The following is a 23,274-nucleotide window of genomic DNA, read 5'->3' on the forward strand; positions in this document are numbered from 1 at the left end:
ACTGCAAGTCTAGACGCGCGAGACGTGACTTCACTCCAGGGAATTGGTAATCCAGGATCGTTCATCATCCCATAAATGTGCTCCACAACATACGTAATTAAAACTGATAGCGTCATATTACATACTTTAGTTGGAACTACTTGGAACTGGTTAGATTGAATATGTTAGACTTAGGATTTGTTTCACAATGTCTGGATAGCCGCCATGTATCAAATAACTTTGAATTAAGAACGTAATTTGTATGCACTATCTGTCACATAAGTTTATGGGTGGTGTAACAGGCGTTTAAGTTACTGATTGTTTTAATTATGAACGTGAAATTTTTAGATGTAATTCAGCTTAGCAAGAAAATGATTAGGCAATATATTTGAAGCATACAGGGTGTACACCGAACGCATCCAAAAGCTGCGAGCAAATGATGGTAATCGAGTTCTATATATTTTTTATTCAGGAATTCCATGTAATAATAGTTGTAATCAATTGATTAAGGCTAATGTTGCATGAATGACACGAAACCAAAAAGGATTAAAATTATAAAAACAAAAAATAATTCTAGCGTTTTTCTGGAGTGTTTTCATTTACACCTGTAAGGTGCTTTGCCAATGTAAATACAGATTTTAATTTTAAACAGCCAAATTCCTTATATCACTTACTAACTTTATACATAATAATACATCAATCAAACAAGACATAAAGGTAGTTACACTATTCTCATAATAGGATTAAGTAATTCAAAGTCATCAGTTAAACGCATTACATAGCTAATAGCATACAATTTCCCAAACAATATAAACACAACAAAAACTTTGAAACATTATAATTTCGGTTAGTGACCTACATACAAGCAACATGGCGGATATTTTTAAAAGCGTTCCTTAATTAGCTTTCTGACGACCGTTACGCCCTCTGGCGGCGAAGGTCGTTAACGTTAGCTTTTAAGACTCATACTGCTACTAGCTATTGCTGTTACTATGTACGGCTTGATATTAAAAAAGTTGTTATTTGTTTTAAGAAGTTATTAGTATATTACATTTTGGTTAATTGAAATGTTAATTAATTTTAAGCCCGTTAGGTAATTTTTGGAGATGCTTATTAGTAGGTTTTGTGCTTGGCTTTTGTATAAAGACATGTAAGTGAGCAGCGTTTAAGTTTTTATGAGAGGTAGTATAGGAGCGCCTTTTGTAAGTGTATTTTGGATATTAATTAAGCAGTAGCGTACTGTATTGACTGTACATCAATTTACTTATGTTGTACCTACAATTACAGACTACAGACTGATTGTTCGTCGTTCGATTCCCGGGTCGGGCAAAGTATTGCTCGGCCGTTTTCGGTTTTTCGAAAATTTCTTAGCTCTAGCCCGGAGTCTCGAATTGTGGCTCACCCTCTATTACACGGTACTTATAACGCAAATGATGAAAAGTGGGTGTACATTGTACAGTAGCGACATTACATGCCGTAATGTGCACCCCTGTCTACCCATTCGGGGATAAAAGGCGTGACATTGCAAACACCTACAATTAGTTTGCACATCGCATTGATTATAGAGATAGTCAAATAAATAAGTAAACCACCAATAAATACTCAATACCCACATTACTCGCGAGACGCGACTTTAAAAAGGGATTAATTTATAGTTTCCAATTAGTGGAAAAACTTATTAAAACGAGTGGCACGAGCGGATGGTGGCAGTGGGTGGCAGTTGGTGGCAGTAGATGGTAGAAGGTGGCAGAAGGTGGCAGTTACATTAATCGGAACTCATTACAACGTGCCACTAATGGATGCATAAACGTTTTAAAACTTCTCCTTACGTATGCAGCGGCGGTGCGGAAGAGAAACACAAGTGAATTAGTAAATAGTGCAAGAAATTACTTCGTTAAACAAATGTTTTGGTAAAATTAAACTTAGGTTTTGGCTGTTTTATATGTGAATGTCTTTGTAAATTATTGTGTACTGGCTCCTGCAAGCTTCGCACATGTTTCTGTGGTATAAGCAGTATCTATCCTATCATTTATCACCTAAGTCAGCTCATACCCTGTCTGTATACCAAATTTCATTAAAATCCGTTTAGTAGTTTCAGCGTGATTGGCGGACAAACATCCAAACATCCAAACAAACAAAGATTCACATTTATAATATTAGTTTGATTAGGGTGATTATATGTGTTAATTTAGAGTTAGAATTAAAAGGAAGCGAAGAATTTGATAGTTCTAACAGTTAAGTGCGTATATGTAGGTAGATAATTTTTATAGCGTGCTACAGAAGTCAGTGTACTTTATGAGCATCACAACTAACAAAATACTAGTGTAGATAAATAATAAGATCCAACAGTCAAACTATATATATAAGTTTTGTTGGATATCACGCTAGATTACAAGTCATACCGTGTATCTTTTTATTAAATAAATAATAAAAAAATAAAAGCAGCCTGTGTATCTGAATACACAAACTTCTAGTTAACTCAAAACGCTAGGTTAAAATATCGACGCCATTTTTAACCCTTTACAAAACTCCTTTATACAACACCACCATAAAAATGTTACCCAATAATAATAGGTCCGTAAAAAGGGGTAATTTTACATAACAACCTTTTAATTTCCCCCCCGGCATACTATGCAGTCATAAAACAAACACGATCGTTTGTATAGTTCACTGGTATTTTTAAAGGAGCCATATTTATTGCAGTTTATGCTAATTCCAACGGAAAACATCGTAAATGTAATTATGGTGGTTGTTTTTGAGTTAAAGTTGGTTTGTGTGGGGGTAGGGGAAGGTGTGAAATGAATGAAGTTACCTAGGAAGGCCTATGTTCAGTAGTGGACGTTTTATGGCTGATACAATAATGATGATGATAATGAATGAAGTTACATCTCTGTGGTTTAAAAGTAAAGATTTTATAGATTGTTGTGAGGTTACAAATGCTATTGCCGAGTAATGGAATTTGGGTTCAATTCTCGGATCAGGCAAATAAGACCACAAGTATGCTGCTTTACTATACTATTGAAAAGGAGTTTTTCCATAAATCATGACACAATTTTATAACAAAAAATAACTTCTAGTGCATAGAGACTGCGATTGTAAAAGAAACATGATAGCTCAGATCTTCTGTAGATCCTCCTCATGGCATAAGAGTAAGTTAATACAAATTTCTACATATATTGTACGGGTTATTGCCACCATACACTCGGGCTCCCGCTCACATTCATATTCCGTAATCCCGAAATGAGGTCGCTCATTAACTCGAACTAAAATAAAGTTATACGACCTCGTGGAACATCTTCCGTGCGAGTCTAGCGCGAATTTCCACTCGATTGGCTTTTTAATTTGCCGGTATTCGGTAGAGAGACGTTTAGCGGAATAAGGCCTCGTTTCATACGCGACCGACTCGTTCAAAATTCAATTATTCGCCGCAAGATGGTGGCAGGTAACATTTATATTGAGCCCCGGGCGCACTTTCATTGTGCTTTACTTAAAATAATATACCCGATTGTAGTTATTAGAAGCCTACATTAACTAGTTTTCAACATTTGAAACAGTTTCTCTCAATGGTTATTACAAATACTTAATTCGAATTAAAACAGTTTGCTACGATTTACGCGTAGCGCTACGAAGTTCGTAGCATCTTACTACGTCGTAGCAAGTAACTACGAACATAAAATCTTTCGAGTTAAAATATGTACGGTACTGAACGATTTCTTAACATTTTCTTTCAAAGAAATCTTCAGAAGATATTCTATGAATGAATAAATTTATACGATATGACCTTTAGGATTTGAAATCTTTAAGGTTCGATGAATAACAATGTTAAGAAGAATTTATAACAAAACTGTTAACTGAACTGACCTCGTCCTTTCCTTTGACGACGCACATCTTGACGTCATTTTCTGGTGAGTACCAGACCAGCCGACGCTGCTCCGTCAGGTCTGTCAGACTGAGGTTGTACACCACGTTCCTGAAACAAAAATAGACCTTATTTAGTAAAAGCTAAGCTTCTAAATCACGTAAACGTAAGAGTAGGAGGATAGAAGTTAATTGGCTAAAAAAGATTTTGTACACGGTTGTGATGTATGGATAATTTATTATATCAAGGCAGATGGTAGTTTATTAAGGAAAACTGTAGTTAGTAAAAGATTGTTCGATCTTCAATGTGGTATTACAAACACAAGACAATAATATGTCTCAGAACAGATATTACTTTATTACCAAACTAATAAGCATCACAAACCCGTAATAAAAGAAAAAAAAACTAAAAAAGTTACTCGACTTGTTATTGTGGCCAATTACTTGCGCCTCTTCTAAAGCCGGCCAACACGTAACCAGTTTACATAGAGCCTCGACGGTGCGATCCGAACCTTTTAGGCGTTTCACTCCGTGTGAGGCTCGCAGTTCATTTTACGATGGGCACGCTACTCATAGTTGTTAGCTGAATGTTTGTTCGTGGTTTTAATCGCACTTGGAGTTGAGGATTTCAGGTGAAGTTAGTTGGAATGGTTCCTACTGCCGCGACGTTTATTTCGTGGGTACTCGCTGCGGTGACAATTTGTCGCGACCGTGCGGCTTAGCTGATCTTCTGAATACGTTTGTAAACATTTCTACGCCAAGTTAAGACTACTTACCAAAGATTATATACCTATTACAACATTGTTTGCGTTACCCCGTGGTTACGTTTGATTAAGAGAAGAATACGAGACGTCGGAACACGTATCTTATCTGCTTTTGTTATTTCGTAAGAGCTCGAAGCGGTTATTGACAGCCGTATATTGCTATTGTGCGCGATACAGTAAATAAGGCGGATGCCAATGTTTGTGGCAGGCCAAAGTTCACTATGACAGATTTTCTTGTACGCTTACAAAGCAAAATATTACACAATGCGGGGTGACGCAGCGCACACAATTGCTTTACGCTTTCGTCTGAATTTCGACGACAAAAAATATTCAGCTCCAACTAAATCACCTTTAAGTTTCAGTGAACGACTTCAACTGCGTGATTAGGTACAGTTAACGATTCTAACACCACGACTAACTGCAGTTTTGAAAACTAATGTCAAACTGACATTACGAGTGTACACAATTTAATATGAATTGTGACACAAGTTGGGCAATTCATTAAAGTTGCTGAGCATACCTGCGTTCTGTCTGGCATAATTGCGAAAGTCCCTCAACCCTTAATTAAGATATTTGGCACGAAAATTTCATAAAGAAATTATGACGTAAACTTTGCCAATTATAGAGGAGCGAATAGCCGGTATGGTTACATAATGTTTTTGAGATTTAACAGACAAAGTAGAGTCGAGCCGTTACTGGATTGTAACTTCGAGTTTATTGATATTACAATACACTCTTTAAATGGCAATACTGTGAAGTTTTTATAGTTGTTCTTTGTTTTCGCCGAACGACAACGTATTGGAGAACCTACTTATGACTTTCCGATCTCGAAACTATGTCAGCTTTATTGAAACGAAATTGTAAAAATTGTTTACGGAGTACTGGAGGAATATTTGAATGTGTTTTATATTTATTGTAAAGCTGAAGTGTTGGAATAAAATAAAGATACTTTCTTTTCTAAGGGTGATTGAAAAACATCTACCATACTGTAGTACATGTCTTATGTATGTACATCACGATAGTTTTTTTCTTTGGCACAAATATTACCGTTAATCAAACAAATAACCTTACGATTTCACAGTTATTTATCAAACTATGGGCATCACATTATGTCTCTATATATTATTAATACTTTTTTATATGAGGATGTTAAAGGATGCCATGTGTCCCTTTCGACGTCATACGAAATTCCCATACAACTACAGAAATGGTTCGAAATGAAATTTTTCACTTCCATTATGTTGTAAATAAGGCATTCACGTTCGACGTCTTGCATGCGAATAATGTTCTTTGTAGTCTATTGTCGAGGGTCCTACGGCACTTATTCCTAAATAAGGGAAATGCCTGTAATTCACCAATGTTGGGGGAGCCAATTTGCGGCCAGACCCCGCTCGTATTTTATGAACAAACCACTTTTTGTTGGGTAACGAAGTGACATGACTCAATCAAGTGATCCAGCACTAACAACAACTAATGGCTAATCTTGTTACAGAGATGAGCATGTGAATAGGACAATTATTTGTACGCGAGTTGATTGCATAACAACTAACTACATAGACTATCCGACGATAATAATATCATTTGGTGTTCCATTGTGTTCAGCTTTGTTCAATAAAGTAGTGGCAGTTTGAGTTCTTATTATTCCATTGTTTCAAATGTAGATTTAATCAGCTTACCAAATAATATCAAGGGCCCGGCCTTGTCTCGAGGAAGCTTACAAAATAAATCTTGACCTCGGTCTGGATTTATTTCCAAAACGAAACTTATTTCTACCAAAAAATCTAAATATTTAGGAATATTCTCGGGTAATATTTCGGCGGACAGGCGAGCTGGCCCAAGCACACAAAGACTGTATCCTTTGTCAATTATTCGCTTCAGTGGTTCCCGCCAAAAGGCGGCGGCCATCTTGGGCTGTGTGCGACGGATCGTCAGCGTCATCTATTGTTCGGTCACTCGCCCATGTTTTTGTGTTCTGTCCAATCCGGGCCGACTCGCTGATTGATGGTCTGAACTTACAATTATTTTCGTGTCTTCGTGATTATTTATTTTTTTGTCTCTCATTCTTGGCAATATAAATTAATCTCGGAGAATTTTCTTTATCCGGATAAAAGTGAATGTCTCGCTGAGTGCGGGTATAAATTGATTTTATGGAACAAAAGCACAAGTTCAGCCAATCAGAGTTATACTCATCAATATACATGACGGACACACAGCCAATGATCGAATCGAAATGAAAACGTCAAACATGGTGGCGCTTTTAAAGCGAGATTTACATATTAAACAATATTATTGGTTTAATTCGAATGACTGTTTTTGGAGGACGTCACGAGATACGTCACATCCATATTATGTGAGGCGTTTAATGTGATTTATCACCATAGAGACATGTGTGACACGTTATCACATTATCATACGAATGTTCGATACATTTTTTGCAAATAACATTTAAATTCGCAATGAGGAAAACAAAGAAATATAGTTCACAAACGGTATCGATATATTTACGAGAAAATAACTTACATAGGTACTCAATAAAAGAGGAAAACGAGTTTGTTCATAGTGCCCGTTATTCGATTGTGTGCTTTACCAAAAAGTATTTTTCGAACACGAGAATTTGATTGAATAAGTGGAAACTGATTCGCGTAGCTAACTAAATGAAATACGTGCTCACCTAGTCCGGCTTAGCCTTTTGTGTTGCTCTGCAAGTACATGACGTACGTTTTTACAGACTTTTTTGAATTTGAAAGTGTGCAGACGAAACAAGATCAACACAACAATATCAGACATACCTAAAGTGCTAAGCAATTCAATTTTCACCGTCTCTCGCCTAGAGAAACGTCAAATAAATAATTCAATCCACCTCCACTATTTTCAATATTTATTTATTATTGATTTCCCCCTGTTTTCAGAATCTGCAGGATATGTGTCTCAACCACGTCAGGGGATTACCAGGGGTCCATAAAATGTCTTCTAACTAGGCTCGGTACATAGAGGGGAGGCCGGGGAGAAAGGGCAACTGTCGTCGCACGAATAAATTATAGATAGTGTACCAGAGTGACTTTATCTCGTGTACACAAAAAATCCTCCCTCTGCACAAAGCACCCTTAATCAGAGGCAAACTACAGGTGGCGCTTATTTCGACTGTTCTATGTAAAGCAGAGATTTCCTTTGTCAGGATATTTTCGTAATTAGTTGCTAAATGCTGGGGAGACGGGATGAAAAGCGCGCACCTCTTTAAGTTGGCAAACCGCTTAATAGGTAAAAGAAATAGAAAGAATTTATCTTGCAGCCAACAAGTTGATGGCAGTGTTCCGAGCAGCGACATTACGTAGATAGTCACAACGTACTTTAATCCTAAGAATATTTTCTGTTACCATTTGTTTTTATAAAGCAAGTGACAGATTTATTCATATCGAACAAAAAGTTTGTGTGAACACACTCACCAAAACCGAGCATTCAACACATTCTACAAAGACTTCATACAACGTCACGTTTTTCAAAAGGGGCTATGTCAAAAATTTCAAATTTCATCGGCAAGCGACGAATTGGGACGTCGACAGATGCAATTTGTTTGCATGCACTCGACACGGCCGGCTCCGATATTGGAAAACTTTACGAGTTCCGTTTAGAACAATATCAATAGGACATTGGTGCACGTGCCGACATATTGACTGTGTACTTGCATAAACATGCATCAACAATGTGCTTAATTCTATGCTAAGACTAAAGTTACACGTGTTTAATATCATCTATTGTAAAGGTTGGAGTTTTCTTTTGAGCTACCACCTACAGCTAAACGATTTTTACACCCTCGTGATGTTATTTTAAAATACAATAAAATGGATAGTGACCTGAGTTTATTGTTTGCTTTGAAGTCAGTATATGCAGATTTTTTTATACAAATAAACTCATCGCAAGTCATATTTGTCAGATTTCATTACATTTAACTTCAGTATAATGCAAAGCTCACCGAATTCCATTTTCGGGTGCCATCCAACTAATGGTTTCTGTGAAAGCAAAATTTCACCGAAATTTTCGCATATTGCGTCGCAAAAAATACATAAAAATAACTACGTCCCATCAAACGTTTCGTTTCAAGGCTGTAGTACTTGCAAAAGTTAAATCGAGTCGCACGTTGAATGTCATTAGCATTCGCCTGTCAAACGGTCATTCACACGGATTGGTTGACATGCACGTCAGTCCGCCATCTTGCCGCCAATTTTTAGGACACAGAATTGACATATCGTGCAATTTTTTCTCTGAATAGTGACCCGCTACGCTTTTGAAGTTTTGACACGGATTACGCCTTTTGCATTTTATTCTATGTTTTGACATAGTGACGCCCCATGTCGCTTTGAATTTATTTTTCGAAAGTGATTTTGTTTTTGCGAAAGTCAATATAGACCCTGTTATATTTCCACTTCGCTTCAGCACTGAATTTGTAAAACGTCATATTTTGTTGAAAAATATTTTATTTTACTTTTATTGGTAAAATTATCCACGCTAGTAAATAACAACCGTAACTTCGAAAGTGTATTTTGAACACCCCTTTAGAGAAAAGTCGATAAGTTGTGTTCAGAAAGAAAGACACTTTCTTACAATTTAAGTTCACAGAACATTTGAATCGTTTTAATATTTTTTCCCTGTTTTAGATGCAGACCGTTGCCGTCAGCATCGGCTGGAGCCGTCAATATTGCGAAAGTTTGCACCATCGGCCGCCGAGAAATTGCGCTTCACATGTTCTACGATTTATTGCAATTGTTTCTCAACAATATCCATCGTTTATTTCATCGAATCCATGACGTTTCGATGCCGCGCTTATTGTGAATGCTTTGCTGTTACGAAAATATTTTGTTCGCGGAATTCGTTGCTTTTGCTTCATTGTCTGTTTTGAATTATGATGTGCTGTCGACCCACTTGGGAATAGCAAATTTAGAGAGTTTTACAATCCAGTAAAATGAACAAAGTAAATTCTGGTGAAACTTTGAACAAACAGAAAAACATTTAAAACGAATGATGGAAATAGAAATAAAAACTTAGGGAAAAACACACACCCGATCCCATCGAGTTTTATATCCGGTTTCAAAATGGTTGAAACAAAAAAATAAATTAGATATGAACACGGTCGCTTACCTAACGAACTGAAATGAATACAAAACAAGCAACATACAACATAGAAATGTTTATTTATGTAAACGAATTAAAAACGTTACGTATTTTCGGCAACGATTTTTCTTTCATATTCTTTGTGTGAGTTATTACCTTTTTACACAAAGGTGTTCTTTTCAACATCGGTTGGTCCAGTCTAGTTGGTCTCTAGGATGTCTTTACATTCCTTGAGTTTGGTTGAGAAGGAGGGGTCTTGTGAAGTTGGTTATCAACGGCCCGCATACAGAATACAAATTCTTAACATTTTAATTAAAAGCGTTCAAAACGCCGACCGCGCTGGCTCTATTGTTGTCCCTTTCTGACACCACCGTGATTTATGGCGAGTGTAAATGGGAAGGGTTGGGTTCCATCTTTCACTGGAATACACGAAATGATAATTGACATTTTTGCGCGCGCGACACGGAAGGGTTATGATATTTGCGCGAGTAATCCTTCGGAAACATTGTCGTGCATTTGTCATTGTTCAGTTTGAATAGTGTTGTGTTGTTACAGTCGCGAAACTTTATGAATTCCTTTGTTTAATTTGTTGTTACCTACAGCTTTTGTTGGTTGATTTTGTAATCGAGATTAAATTGTCAATTTTGTATTCGCGAATAAGTTTCTTTATAGTTATTAAGCGTTATTGTTCTGGTAGTCGATTAACACTATAAGTTTAATATATGTAAAGTATCTTATGTTTTATAGCCTATGGCCTTCCTCAATAAATGGACTACCTATGCAACACAAAAATAATTATTCAAATCGGATTAGTAGTTCTGGAGATTAGCACGTTCAAAAAACAAACTCTTCAGCTTTATACATTATTAGTAATTAGTATTAGTATATCAGCTATAGTATTTTAATATATTTATAGGTATAGATTACAGAATCATAATAGAGAGTGAATATTGACTATTATCTCGGGAAGTCCGCCGGTGGATGGGAGCGCGCTCACTGGCTGGCAGCTCTAAATATTTAACGATAAACACGTCAATCACTTAGCGGATTACCGATTGATTGAGGTGAGAACGATATTACGATATTCCCTAATTTCGTTGAAACGTCACGCCCACCGTCAATGATCAGATATTCCGATTATGAAGTGAAATGATTTCTGTGACGCGGAAGGTTTTGTCTTTTTTTATATTGGTATGTTTTATTACAGTTGCTATGTGAGAATAAATGGAATTGTATGGGTCCTTTTTTAATTTATAATCTTATAAAATAATGGTAGGTATTGTACTTTTATTTGATAGAACAAGTTTTAGTATTAAGAGGACTTCAATGACTTATGAAACCTATGACGTAAATGTTTTAGTATTAAGAGTACCTCAGTGACCTACGAAACCGTCTATGACGTCTGTTACTGTGTTCTCCATCAAATTGTATTGAATTAGACTAGTTCTTGAGTATCTAGGGACAAAAACTTATCTTATTACAAAGTCATCTAGCCGCACTAGACCAAAAAAAAGAGACATGCCACAAACCAAATGTCTAAGTTCCCACTCCGAGTTAGACTTGCACAAGTTTAAATTATTTAATTCCTGAGTGGTTTCCGAAAGTCCGAAACCGCTGTTCGAATTAACTGTAACATCACTACAAATACCACTCTAACAACTGTGATTAAAGTCGAAGATTGATTAGCAACACTCTGCTTTACAAACACAAATTTTCATCTTCGACAGAAGTAAATTAATAAAAGTAGGTCAACAAAGAAAGTCGACTCGTCGAGGCAAATCTTGGAGGGCGGAGTAAACAGTAGGTTGGGCAATTTGTAACAAATCCAAACGCGCGAGGTGCCGTCCTTACACACTTAAGAAGTTAACTGATCTGTTTCCCCCAAACTACTTTATTTGTTTAGGCCACAACAAATAGGTTCTCTTGCCCAACTTTGCCCCAACCGCCTCAAATTGCCCCTAACTCTTGTATTGTTTAATCAAAAGAACGGCCAAGAAACGTATGGCGGTAATAATAAGGTTGTTTTATTTACCCATTTGTATATAAAGCACTTGTGTTTACAACTTTGCTTATTGATTTCCGCGATTCTTTATGTGAAGTTAATTAACTGTGTATATAAGAAGGACTTTTGTTTTATTTCTTATTCTTTTATTGGACGTATTTCTATTGTCGTTTGGAGTTGGTTTACGTAAATAAAATATTCTAGAATACGTATTTATTCGATGATAAAATCACACAAAAGATGTAAACCGCATTGTTGTTCTGTGCAGTCTACCATGAACTTTTGAATTCAGTTATCAGTTTTAATTCAATAGTATTTATTTAATTAAGACATACCCATAGTAGTCGTCTACATCAGATAATATATATAAATGAAAAAGAATATTATCAACACATATAGTAGAAGAAAGAAAGAGAAAAAGAAAACATATTATATTTGCGAAGCTTTTACTTTAAGCAAACCTACCATTCTAACCTAAATGAGTATTTAATATTACATGCAGGTTCTTGTAATATAGTTTCAGTAGAATACAGGGGTTTCAACTGATATCAATATGTAATATAATTTAATACATTAATATCATTCGAAGCCTACTTACTCCGTGAGGGGTAATGTTCCCAAACATTGCTTTGCTTATAGAGGGGGCGCGGGGCTCCTGTTTTACGTCTGTACTTTATAGCTCGTAAATTAATAAGAATGGTTGAAACAAAGTTAATTCTGGAAGTATACCCTTAACTAATATAAATTAGACACAATGAGACTTATTTTTCTCTGAAGCGAGAGGCAGATGTCACCGGGCAATCACACCGCTGTTACTGTTTGTAGATCAGCGTTTCTAAGTGTTAGCTTATGTTCACATGGCAAGCGTTATGCGCACGTTTACAACTACATGCATTTTACCACACATACATACAAGTCAAACTGAAAACCTCTCTTTTATTTAAAGTCGGTAAAAAACAGCCTTTGTATTGTGACAGCGACTTTCGAAATCTATCCCCAATTACATATTCCTAACTACAGATGAATCCAAGACCTTACCCTCAATTGACAACTAACAACTTACCTACCTAAATGAATACCCTAATTTACCTATTCTAAACTGAAAACGAAATTGATGCCATTACCCCCTATTCACTCGCACAATACCAAGGACTATTGACTTATGGTATTTTGTGTTCTAAGTAGGAGTTTCCATACTCCCTCTCATTTCGCTAATTCTAATTGAAGGGGTAGAATTTACCCCTAGAGCTGGTCCCTATGTTGTTTGTATAATAGATACTAATTTGGCAACGCTACAGACGTGTGTAGTGTAGCTTGTATGTATGTGTGTGTAATATATCATCTATGCTCCTCAAGGAATCGCTCTGCGGTTTCTGAGCTGAGACTTTAGTTCTGTTAAGTCTTTAGATCATGTCAAAGTTAGTGTATTATTTTGTTATGTTATGTTTTGTTCATACAGTAAATTCATATTGGTAAAGGTTCCATGTTCCATCATAGTAAACATTATAAGTTTTTAAACTGACATAGTGAACTCAGTTCATCCGTGATCATGGCGCTTGCAACATTGCCGAAATATCGTAAACTCATAGAAATTAATAAACATGGTAAATATCCCGTTTCAAGTTCTAATGATATTGATAGTGACCATTGTCTTTTCAAAGCGTCAATTTGTATCTTTGTTTGTTTGGATGTTTGTTCGTCAATCACGTTGAAACTACTGAACGGATTTTGATGACTATTTGTATACAGACAGGGTATGAGCTGACTTGGGTGAAAGGATACTTTTTATCCCACGGAAACGCGAGCGAAGTCACTGACAGAAGCTAGTAAGTACATAATATAATGTTTGATTTTCTTTAGCAACTCTAGTGATGGTAAAATTCTATCATATCACCGATGGTTCAGTAAATAACAATACAATGTCTCGATACATTCAAAGAATTCCCTCTTACTTTCAACCGATCCCTCTAATTTACAAACAGAACTTTAGAAGAATATTTCAATGTTCAACAATCTATTATTTAGACATTAAGCACTTGAATACACAAGGCAGGTACAAAATTGTTCTTCAATTTGTTCAATTTTATTGTCTTGTCTGATACGAGTTAGTTCATCCATCTCTTTAATAAAAACGATACTTTTGGTTTGCTGCCTGTAATTTGTAATTTTTACAATCTATAATATCAGTATGAATATAATAGTATCAGAAAATATTTTCTGCTTTTTCATAAATATGAAAAATGTATGAATAGTATTATGCTTAGTTTATTTTTTTATGTTGTTGTAGTTTTTCTTTGCATATTATATATGATTGAATTGATCTTATGAATAGTGCAACATCTGAGTATCAGATCTTTACAGAAATTGTCTATCTATTTCTAGAAAGCACTGTAGTTTTTTGTATAAGCTATAAAAATAGAAAAATAATATTTTTGTGCCTCGGCTTATTCTTTATGATATACGAAATATACTAAAGTTAAATTATACCTTTATACATATTACTTTTCTTCGTAGAATTTTCATACGAAATTAAAACCCCCACAGGTAAAAAAGGAACTTTTCAACAATACCAAAGTAAGCATTAAACTTTTGTTAATACAGAGTCTAATTCTTTTACGTCATCAGTGGCTTTATCCCGTCAGAATCAGAGTTCTTATAAATAAGTCACAATCAGTGTTGAGCTGTGGGTCTCGGGGCCCGGGTCCCGGGCTCTGGGCCCCAGGGACCACTTCAGGGCCTGGTTCTCCAGTGATTGATGCGATGATTACCTTCATTCCTTTTTTGCCACGAGCGCGCGATTTTGTCCCATTTTGTTTTTCGACCTCTTCGCGTAATAGGATGTTTTACGTTGAATTTTATTATTAGTGATGGAAGTTTAATGTGGATAATGTGTTGTTTTTGGGAAATTACATGTGTAGTTGTAGTAGAAGAAAACGGCAGTCTTAAAGTAAAGTCTCTGTTGTGTAGGTTAAAATATTAAAATCACATTATAATCCAAACTCCAGTTAATTTATGTTTATCACATAATTCCAAAGCAAAAACGCAAAAAACCTTTTTATAAACACAACCCCAACTAAAAAGGGTTTATCCTGAATCTAGGAATACTTTAAACTCCGTTTTCTATTTAATTACCGTTCGCAAAAGGTAAACTGACTTTATAAATCGTACCTAACGAAGTAAGGGTACCTTGAAACTTTGTCCAAACACGATAAGAACGGAACGGTGAAGATATAATGCGATTAAAAACTCTTTAGTTACGACTTTTTTGTCCGCCAAAATGTTTTCATATTCAAAATTGATTTTCCGACTGGGCCTCGTATGAATATGATTAATTAGGAGCAGATTTATTTATTCAGCCTTTTATTCGGGCCCGATGTTATTACGCCATGTAAAAATTCTGCGCAAAAATTGACTACGCCGGGTTTATTATACCAGTACCTCCGATGAACGCATATGAATACAATGTAAAAAAAAGTAACGCACCAATTGCCTAGAAACTAACGAAAATTGTATTTTCGAAATAGTTTAGGGAATATTTTCAAATTGTTATTTCGCTACGAATTTTTACGATCGCCGAATTTTTTTTATCGTATTTTTTAGATACATACAATGAAAGAGGTGAAATATCGTGGGTTTATAGTGCCGGTGTGAAATGAAACATTTTCAAAGTTTTCGTAGATATTCCAGGGAGAAATTTTGCTATTATATTAAGGACGAATAAACAAAAAAATACATTTAAATCAATTCCTTCCAAGAAACATTACTTATTCTTAGAATCCGTATTTTCATCTCAATGTGACTATAATGTAAATATGTGCGCCTGCCACTTACTACACCTACGCTACTTTATGCTTTTAGGTGGCGACGTAAAAACGAAATCAGCAAGTATCATTTTGACGGCCATTATGTAAAAGTGGGTGTGCGTGTGATAAGCCCACAAGTGGCCATTTGCCGGTGTTTGCGAGCCCCTGCTAACGTCCTCTGTATAATATGCCGAGAGAAAACTCTCTCACATAATGATACACACGTGCACTCATACAAGGACACGAACAATGCTCGAGTGAACTTGAAATAGAGCATAATTCTCTTTCTGTCACAGAAAAAGAAAAACGGATCCAAACAGGTCGATGCTTTTACACTTTTTGCCTTCCCGGCCAGTAACGGTGTACTAAAATAAATTTGTTTACTCTGCAGCAAAAAAATATCGCCATTTTCCCCGTTCCGTTTGAAAATTCGAATTCTCCGAAAATAGATAGAGGTATTACGGTCAGATATTTTTCCGCAGACTGTATTATTATAAGATTATTATAATAAAACATGAAACTAACTGAACGCTAGGCTCAATTCAAATCAATTCCGCCCGACCCTCATCATAAAAATCGACGCGCAATCTTGGGATTGGTTCGAGCCAAAATCTGAACGGGTTTATGTAAACTCTATGGTGCTTTGATAACATCGTGTACGTATGAGCCGGTCGAAACAACGTTAATTTCGTTAAAAGGCCACACAAAAGAGGATCACACTAGAGCGGCATACCATTACATGGGACGCGCACGGAATAACATTTCCGCCCGGTAAGCGACCTTATAAAATTAAGGGTATGGGTGTGAAACGAGCGAGGACCGAACTCACTACACTGCAGACCTGCACTGAAATACTCAAACTTCGACACAAAAGGGTTTTCAGCAGTTGAGATAAACTTAATAACTCGAAGCTTTCCGCTTAACATTGGACACGAGTAGAGTATATGGGTCATTAGAGCGAGGGTCACTCAAGGCTTTAAATGATCATTCAAAGCATTTATATCAATTAAAACAATTTAAAGGGACTTTTGATTAGTTAAGAAGTCGGTCAATTTTGAATGACAAAGGAAGTGTGGCGGCCACAAAAGGAGTATTGGAAACTAAGAGTAACAAGATGGAACAAAATGTCGGAAATGTTATCTACGCTATGACACACTTAACTGGCTTGATAATGATGCAAAATAGAAGCAGATGTTGATACGCTACGGCATTTTTTTTCATAGTATTTTGCATTAAAATATATTACCTAGATTAAATAGGTATCATAATTATTTTTTAAAATAACTATCGTGAGACATACTAAATTAACCAAATAATCACGGTTTACTCACGTACACATTTACATTTTTATTCATTCTTATTTTACTAAATACAACTTAGATAGAATATGGTAAAATAGTGAAGTTCTAAGAATTTCAAAATCAATGCTGATTGTTATCACTCTTAAATTTATCTTAGATAGTTTAGATAACACGCGGACGTAAAAGCCCCACCACAACAACTTGCGTTATACAAAAGAATATGTTCTGCGGATATTATCATACATACTATTTGAATTTCATTAGACCAATGGAGATTAAATCGAGTGTGGGTGGAAATAAGGTCCCATCTGCTTTACCTAAAATGAGCGGCCTTTTTAGGAAGATTATTTTAAAAGAAAATGAGAAATACGGTCTGCTTAAGAAGAGTATTCACGTCATTTGTATGACGACGCATGAGCCTCAGCCTTTAAAGAATTCCGGAGCTGCGGACTATCTAGCGGGTTTACCGGGCTCCGGCTCGAAAAGCAGGAGTAGGAACAGGGTGGTTTTTAGTCAGTAAGAGTCTGACACTCTATCTCGCCTCGCCCAAGGCGGGAGAAGTAATTGGATGATTTCCCCCCCTCAACAAAAAAAGCCAAGCGGAATTAAAACTAAAAATCTATTGTATTGTCAGTTTATGTATCGTAATAGAGTTGATACTTGCAAAGTGTAATTCAGTACTTAAAGAAAATGTTTCAAAACTCATATCAGATTACTTTGAACCTTCCCAAGATCTTTATTTAAATGTTAAACGTAATTTATTTTTAGATTTCCATACCCAGTTTATTTGCCGTATTTTCCCTTATTTTTGGATTAACATTAATGTTTGAAGTTAATACAAAATATTTCTGTATTTTATTTGCGGAAAACATTTGACTTTATAATTGTATTAAGACTCCAATATACGGTGACACTTTGAGAATATTTTATTTCTATTTTTGAGGAGACCTCTTTGAGAGTAATAAGTCTAAATTATGCATACATAGGCAAAACACACAGTTCATAAATAATTAAATATTGCCGTTTATAGCAGACGAGGCTCCACTCGCGTCTTCGCCCGCTTTTAATACAAACCATAGAGCAACCTAAAAACAAATAGTGTACTCAATTCATGGCAACTTCGTTGTTCGTACTGGCCAGTTATACTAAATCGAAAAACAAAAGCGACCCCCACTTGTCTATGGTTCGCGGGCTGTCAAAACTTAAGAACCATCCCGACATTGGTTTTATTACAAACCTTTTTGCTCCTTTTAATAAATCCCACACAAGCAAGTTCCTGCAATGAGAATTTCATCGAGCGACGACGTGACCATTGTCATGTAAATCTGATTTGGAAAGAAATGCAAACTTTGCTGGAAACGGATGAATATTTCAAATTATACGGACACAGTCGTCGTTCGTTGTGGAAAATATTGTCCAATTTGCTACATATCTATGGTTTTATGGACTCATTTGGGGCGGCAGACGTTTGTTTCGGGTGATAATGGCCAACCTCGCCGCCGACGTCGAATTACATTCAGTTTTTAACCTTTCGGGGGGTTTAATGATAAGATTTAGATTGTAATAGAGCCTGTTTTATTTATATAACAGTTTCTGAGAAAAAACGAAGACTGATTATGTCAAAAGATCTTGCCATGGCCTTTAAAAAGTGTGGGTTTTAATTATACACGTAGAAGTTTAAATTCGTCAAAGAGCTTGTTACAATCATTCAGTAAACCACATTTAAACCTACTTGATAATAAGTACCTTAGTAGATAGTAAGATGTAAAACAACATAGTTGAAAAAGTATTAGGTTCAAATAGAACGTTAGACAAAACGGAACGTGAACATTTATTACAATTACTTTTGTAAACACGAATACTCGGAATTCTCTCCCCACTACTTAGATGGGAATGTAAAGATTTTTCCCAGTTAACACTGGCGTCCTTTTTTCCAAACTAAAGAGCATTCTCCCTCGCCCCTACGATTACTGTAGAAAATTACAGGCTACAATTGTTGTTATTTATTTTAACAAAGGGTTTACAGAAGTGGGAGGCACGCGAACAGTATTTACATAAAAACAAAGAATTATATTCGGTGGAATGTAAACAGCGGGTTGCGACCGCCGCGCCGCGGAAGGCAGATGTGTCGCGAGCCGCTAGTGAGGCTACTGTGTCGATAAAATAACAACTACTAGCGTTTTGTTTTGAAGTCCTGGTACAAAAAGTTCATATCGCACAATATTTTAATAAATGTTTAATTCACTGATGTCCAATTTTCGGATAAAAATGCCCTTTGTTTGATGGTGGAAAATCATCCAATGACTTCTCCCGCCTTGGGCGAGGCAAGAGGGAGTGTCAGACTCTTACTGACTAAAAACCACTCCGTTCCTACTCCTGCTATTCGAGCCGGTGTCTAAAGATATAACATAACTTATTACATAAAACAAAAGGTTCTTTTTCATGTGAAGTTATCCAAAAAGCTGCCAATTCATATAATTTCACAGCGTGTTTCATTAACATAAACTTTTATCTACAGCGTCGGAACATGTTCAAGAGTTTTTGAAGTTAATTCATAAAGAGATGGAGTGTGCGAAGAATTAGATTTATAATTCTAGAAAATGTTCGCTATAAGTAATTCTTGCTTGCGAAAATGAGTATTGAGATAGATAAAAACAAAGTAGCTTTTATGTTTTAGTATATAATATAGTATATAGAGATAATCTTTTCTCGAAGGCTTAGAATATATAAGAGGTGCTTGAATATCAAGTGCTTAGTAGAGTTGAGATGCCTTATCGACAGCGGCGGTGGCTCCTCACAGAATCGCAATAAAATGGCGACCGTAGGCGGCGGGCGACGGGTGTTTTTAAGTCGTCTTGCCTTCATCCAAACACAAGCCAAAAATCTTTATAAATGCAAACGGGACGGCGTTATCTACATCTATGTGGGAGTGAAAGAGAGGGAATGAGGTGCATCTGAGTTGGTTCTGCGGCTTGTGGGTAGATACAGCACGTTCTTACTGCCTCAGTCGGTGTGGTTAAGGGTGCCCCAAGTTTGCAACGAATTGGAGTGGAGTCGGGAAAAACAAATGACTAAGTATCTCATTTGAATATGTAAGTTGGAGTGTTTAAAACGAAATAGGTGTTAGTACGCGAGTACTCCGGCAGAGCTTATGTTTTTGATAGGCGATTTATTGTTTTAACGATTGTGACAGTCGTTTTTGTATAGAGGGTTGATTTACGTTAGCAAAAGATGGTTCTTTTTATTTTTAACACGGCGTGATATTATGCAGACATTTTCGGCAATAGAAGAGGCAGAAGTATATTAACATGACCAAAATAACATGTGTTATTTTAACTGCAAATGTTAATTAATATTTTCTTTGTAAAAACCAATAAATATCAACATGGATAATTAAAAATGTTTCAATATACGGTATATTTTAGTCCGTATCGTTGTTTATTTTATAATTCTATCTTTTTTCCAAAATACGATTTGAATTTGTTATACTGGTAACAAAAGAAACTTCAATATTTATAAAGAACATCAATATATATGGTTATCATGACTCACCTGCCACCGACTAGGAGATAATTTCCATCCCTTAATAATAATCTGAAGTAATCTGTATGTGTGTCGTTTCCAAGAAACTTGTGCGTGTCATCGACCCCTGTAACAAATAAATAAACGTTAATTAAGTATAATAACAATTAGCACGTATTATATAGACACTAAGGTTTATAGTTGCACAGCAGATAAAATATTCTACTTCAAAACAAAAGAAGTAAATGCGAAGAAATCTGCAAACAAAAAACAACTATAATACGTATTAATTAAGGTACATACTAAATTATATTTTGATACGTTATGCTACTTACTGCCGCACTCAGAGTCATTTAATGATTACTTAAACTATTCCTTAGTAACGATTTTGTATCGAAAACAATTGCTAAAGACTGGGTTAAGTAACCATTAAACGATTCTGAGTACGGTTAAATATTTATATTTTTGGTACACACACAACTTGAATACGCTTAGCTTAGACATTCGCTTATGAACACACAATATAGAATAACTTAAGTTAGGTACTCCATATTGTGTGACATTAAGGTTAAGCTACGCTAGCCGCGATCAGTTTAAGGGTGGTGACTTTTGAGCCAAAAGTCCTTGTAAGTTATAAAGATCTATAAAACCATAAAAATGGTTAGTATTTTCAAAGATCTTATAATTTCACGGGTTCAACCACAATTTTTTCTAACACAGGTTGTTGTTGGAATTTAGAGTTTAAAAGAAAACAGTTTATGATAAAACAGTCAAAAAATTCTTCAAAGTCAAAGCATTTATTTTAATTTATCCTTAATTAGGCACTTTTGAAACAACGTCAAATTAAATTGTTCACCAGTCTATCTGTCAGTGAAGCTAACTGCTCGTTCCAAAATGTAGCTTCGAATGGAGTAATGGATAAATTATTTGATCTTTTGCCTATTGTATACATATGTGAGAACAATGTAACGACAATACAACGTCAAAATTAGTGGAACTACAAGACCAATTCGTGAAGTTTCAAAATACGTCCAAAAAGAAACATTTGTTATCCAATTTGTTAGGCAAATACGCTTTTTTAACTATCTGTATAATATATACCTCGGAAATTAAGTTTCAACATCGACTGAGTCCCGTTCCCCAATCTAGTTAGTAAAAGGGCAGAAGAAAGGAAGATATACAAAGTTCATTGACCTCCAGCTTTGAACATACTATGTTTATTTAAACCCAATTACTGTAAAAGCAGGGAAAACTTTCCTTTTTATCTTATTAGTGTAAAGTTACCATATTATGTATAGATCTGAGATATTTCCATATCTATCCATACAGTACTGTGAATATGTATCTTTGATAAATCTCGTTTGTTTTAATTTTACTTAGTTGTTATCGTGTTTACAGAAATTATCTTAATGCCCAAATATAATGGCCATTTTCTGTCAGTTATGTCAGTTTTATCTTGATCCAGAATCCATCCACTTAAGACATCTTTTAAACTTCATCATTTCAGCAACCCGTTTCAGTTCTTTGCTAAGACTATGAACTTGTCTACATAAAAGGAGTTTGCCATAATCTCATCGCTTGACAAGCAATCACAAACACACCTTTGTCACAAAAACCAGTCAGTGACACACACAATAATTACACATCCAACTTAGAACAATTAGTTTCATCAAGCCTATAACATTAGTTGCGAATAACATTAGTACTTAGATAATAACATTAAAATTCACAGCACACTCCATGAAGATGCCTCTAATACGACCCGAAGGCTTAAACTCCAAATGAGGTCTGATATAACGGTTGTAGCCCCTCATTAAACTCCTTTTGTCGTGATTCCAAGTTAGTCTTTTGACATCTGATTCCTATTTACGAGTCCCAAACGATTTTCCACTTTATCCCTTTGTCATTAGGCACCCTTTGTTTTATAACAGAAAAGATGTAAAGAAAACATTCATGAGATGAAATAACCTTGGATGTTTTTTTCAAAGTCAAGTTTTTGGTTTATGAGGTGTTTTATGGTGCGATTACAAATGTGGAAGTTACTTTGTCTTTATGATCGTCTGAGTTTAAGTGTGAGCTGTTTTATTATGGAAGTAATCAAAGGTTTTGTGAATTATGTTCAAGAAGTACCTTAAATGTCTAGATTTATGGAGATTTTTTCGTTTTTTGAAGAAACGTGGGCGAAATTAATAGCAATAGTCAGTTAAAGTCTATATTCTAGAGAATATACGGATGAAATTCTTCGGACTTTTTTTTGTGGGAATATTATCCGATAACTTTTCCCACCTTGGGCAAGGCGAGAGGAAGTGTCAGATTCTTATTGACTAAAAACCACCCTGTTCCTACTCCTATTATTCGAGTCAGAGCCCCAATAACCTGCCAGACAGTCCGCAGTTCCGGGAAATTCTTAGACTAGATTCTGACCTAGTTGAAAAATTTTGTTAATATTATTAATTAAGTTATGTATATTAATTTTACTTTTAAGAATTATTAGTTTTAGTAATTTTGTGCATGCGAATTTTAATAGTACTTTTTGTATAAAAAATACTATAGATAATATTCTGTTTTCAAAGCTAACTAGGTACACAATCAGATAATAGAACATTGGAAAATCAGATTAATAAAGAACCATTATCAACTAACTTCACTAAATACTAGCTTAAAGATAATTCCAAAAGCCTTTGTAGAATTAAAGATTCAGAAATATTATAATAGAAAGCTAGATTGTTTTATCGCCACTAAGACGAGTTTACACAATCTTTTTGAGAAGTTATTTTCAAATGAATTTGTAAAGTTTTCTTAAACTTTGTAAGGTCTGGTCTACACTAGTTTAAAGTTGGTAAAATGATTGAGGTATTGTTGAAAGTGCTTCTTTATTACCACACGCCACGTTTTTAACTTTTTAAAGTTTATTTCTGCAACTCGACAGCGGAATACAA

The 23,274-nt window shown here is 35.4% G+C and overlaps 1 protein-coding gene across 5 annotated transcripts in view; it reads right to left on the reverse strand.

Moving 5' to 3' along the window:
• Positions 1–23,274, reverse strand: part of LOC118265860 (semaphorin-1A) — a 337,918-nt gene that overhangs the window by 24,405 nt on the left and 290,239 nt on the right. For all 5 annotated transcript variants that reach the window (XM_050695142.1, XM_050695145.1, XM_050695140.1 and 2 more), the window contains exons 2-3: positions 20,366–20,462; positions 3,841–3,949 (exon numbers count right to left, since the gene is read on the reverse strand). In XM_050695142.1, coding sequence (XP_050551099.1) covers positions 3,841–3,949; positions 20,366–20,462 — 206 coding nt within the window. The remainder of the gene's footprint in view (positions 1–3,840; positions 3,950–20,365; positions 20,463–23,274) is intronic.

This window comes from Spodoptera frugiperda, chromosome 7, assembly GCF_023101765.2.
Source record: "Spodoptera frugiperda isolate SF20-4 chromosome 7, AGI-APGP_CSIRO_Sfru_2.0, whole genome shotgun sequence".
NCBI lineage: Eukaryota > Metazoa > Arthropoda > Insecta > Lepidoptera > Noctuidae > Spodoptera > Spodoptera frugiperda.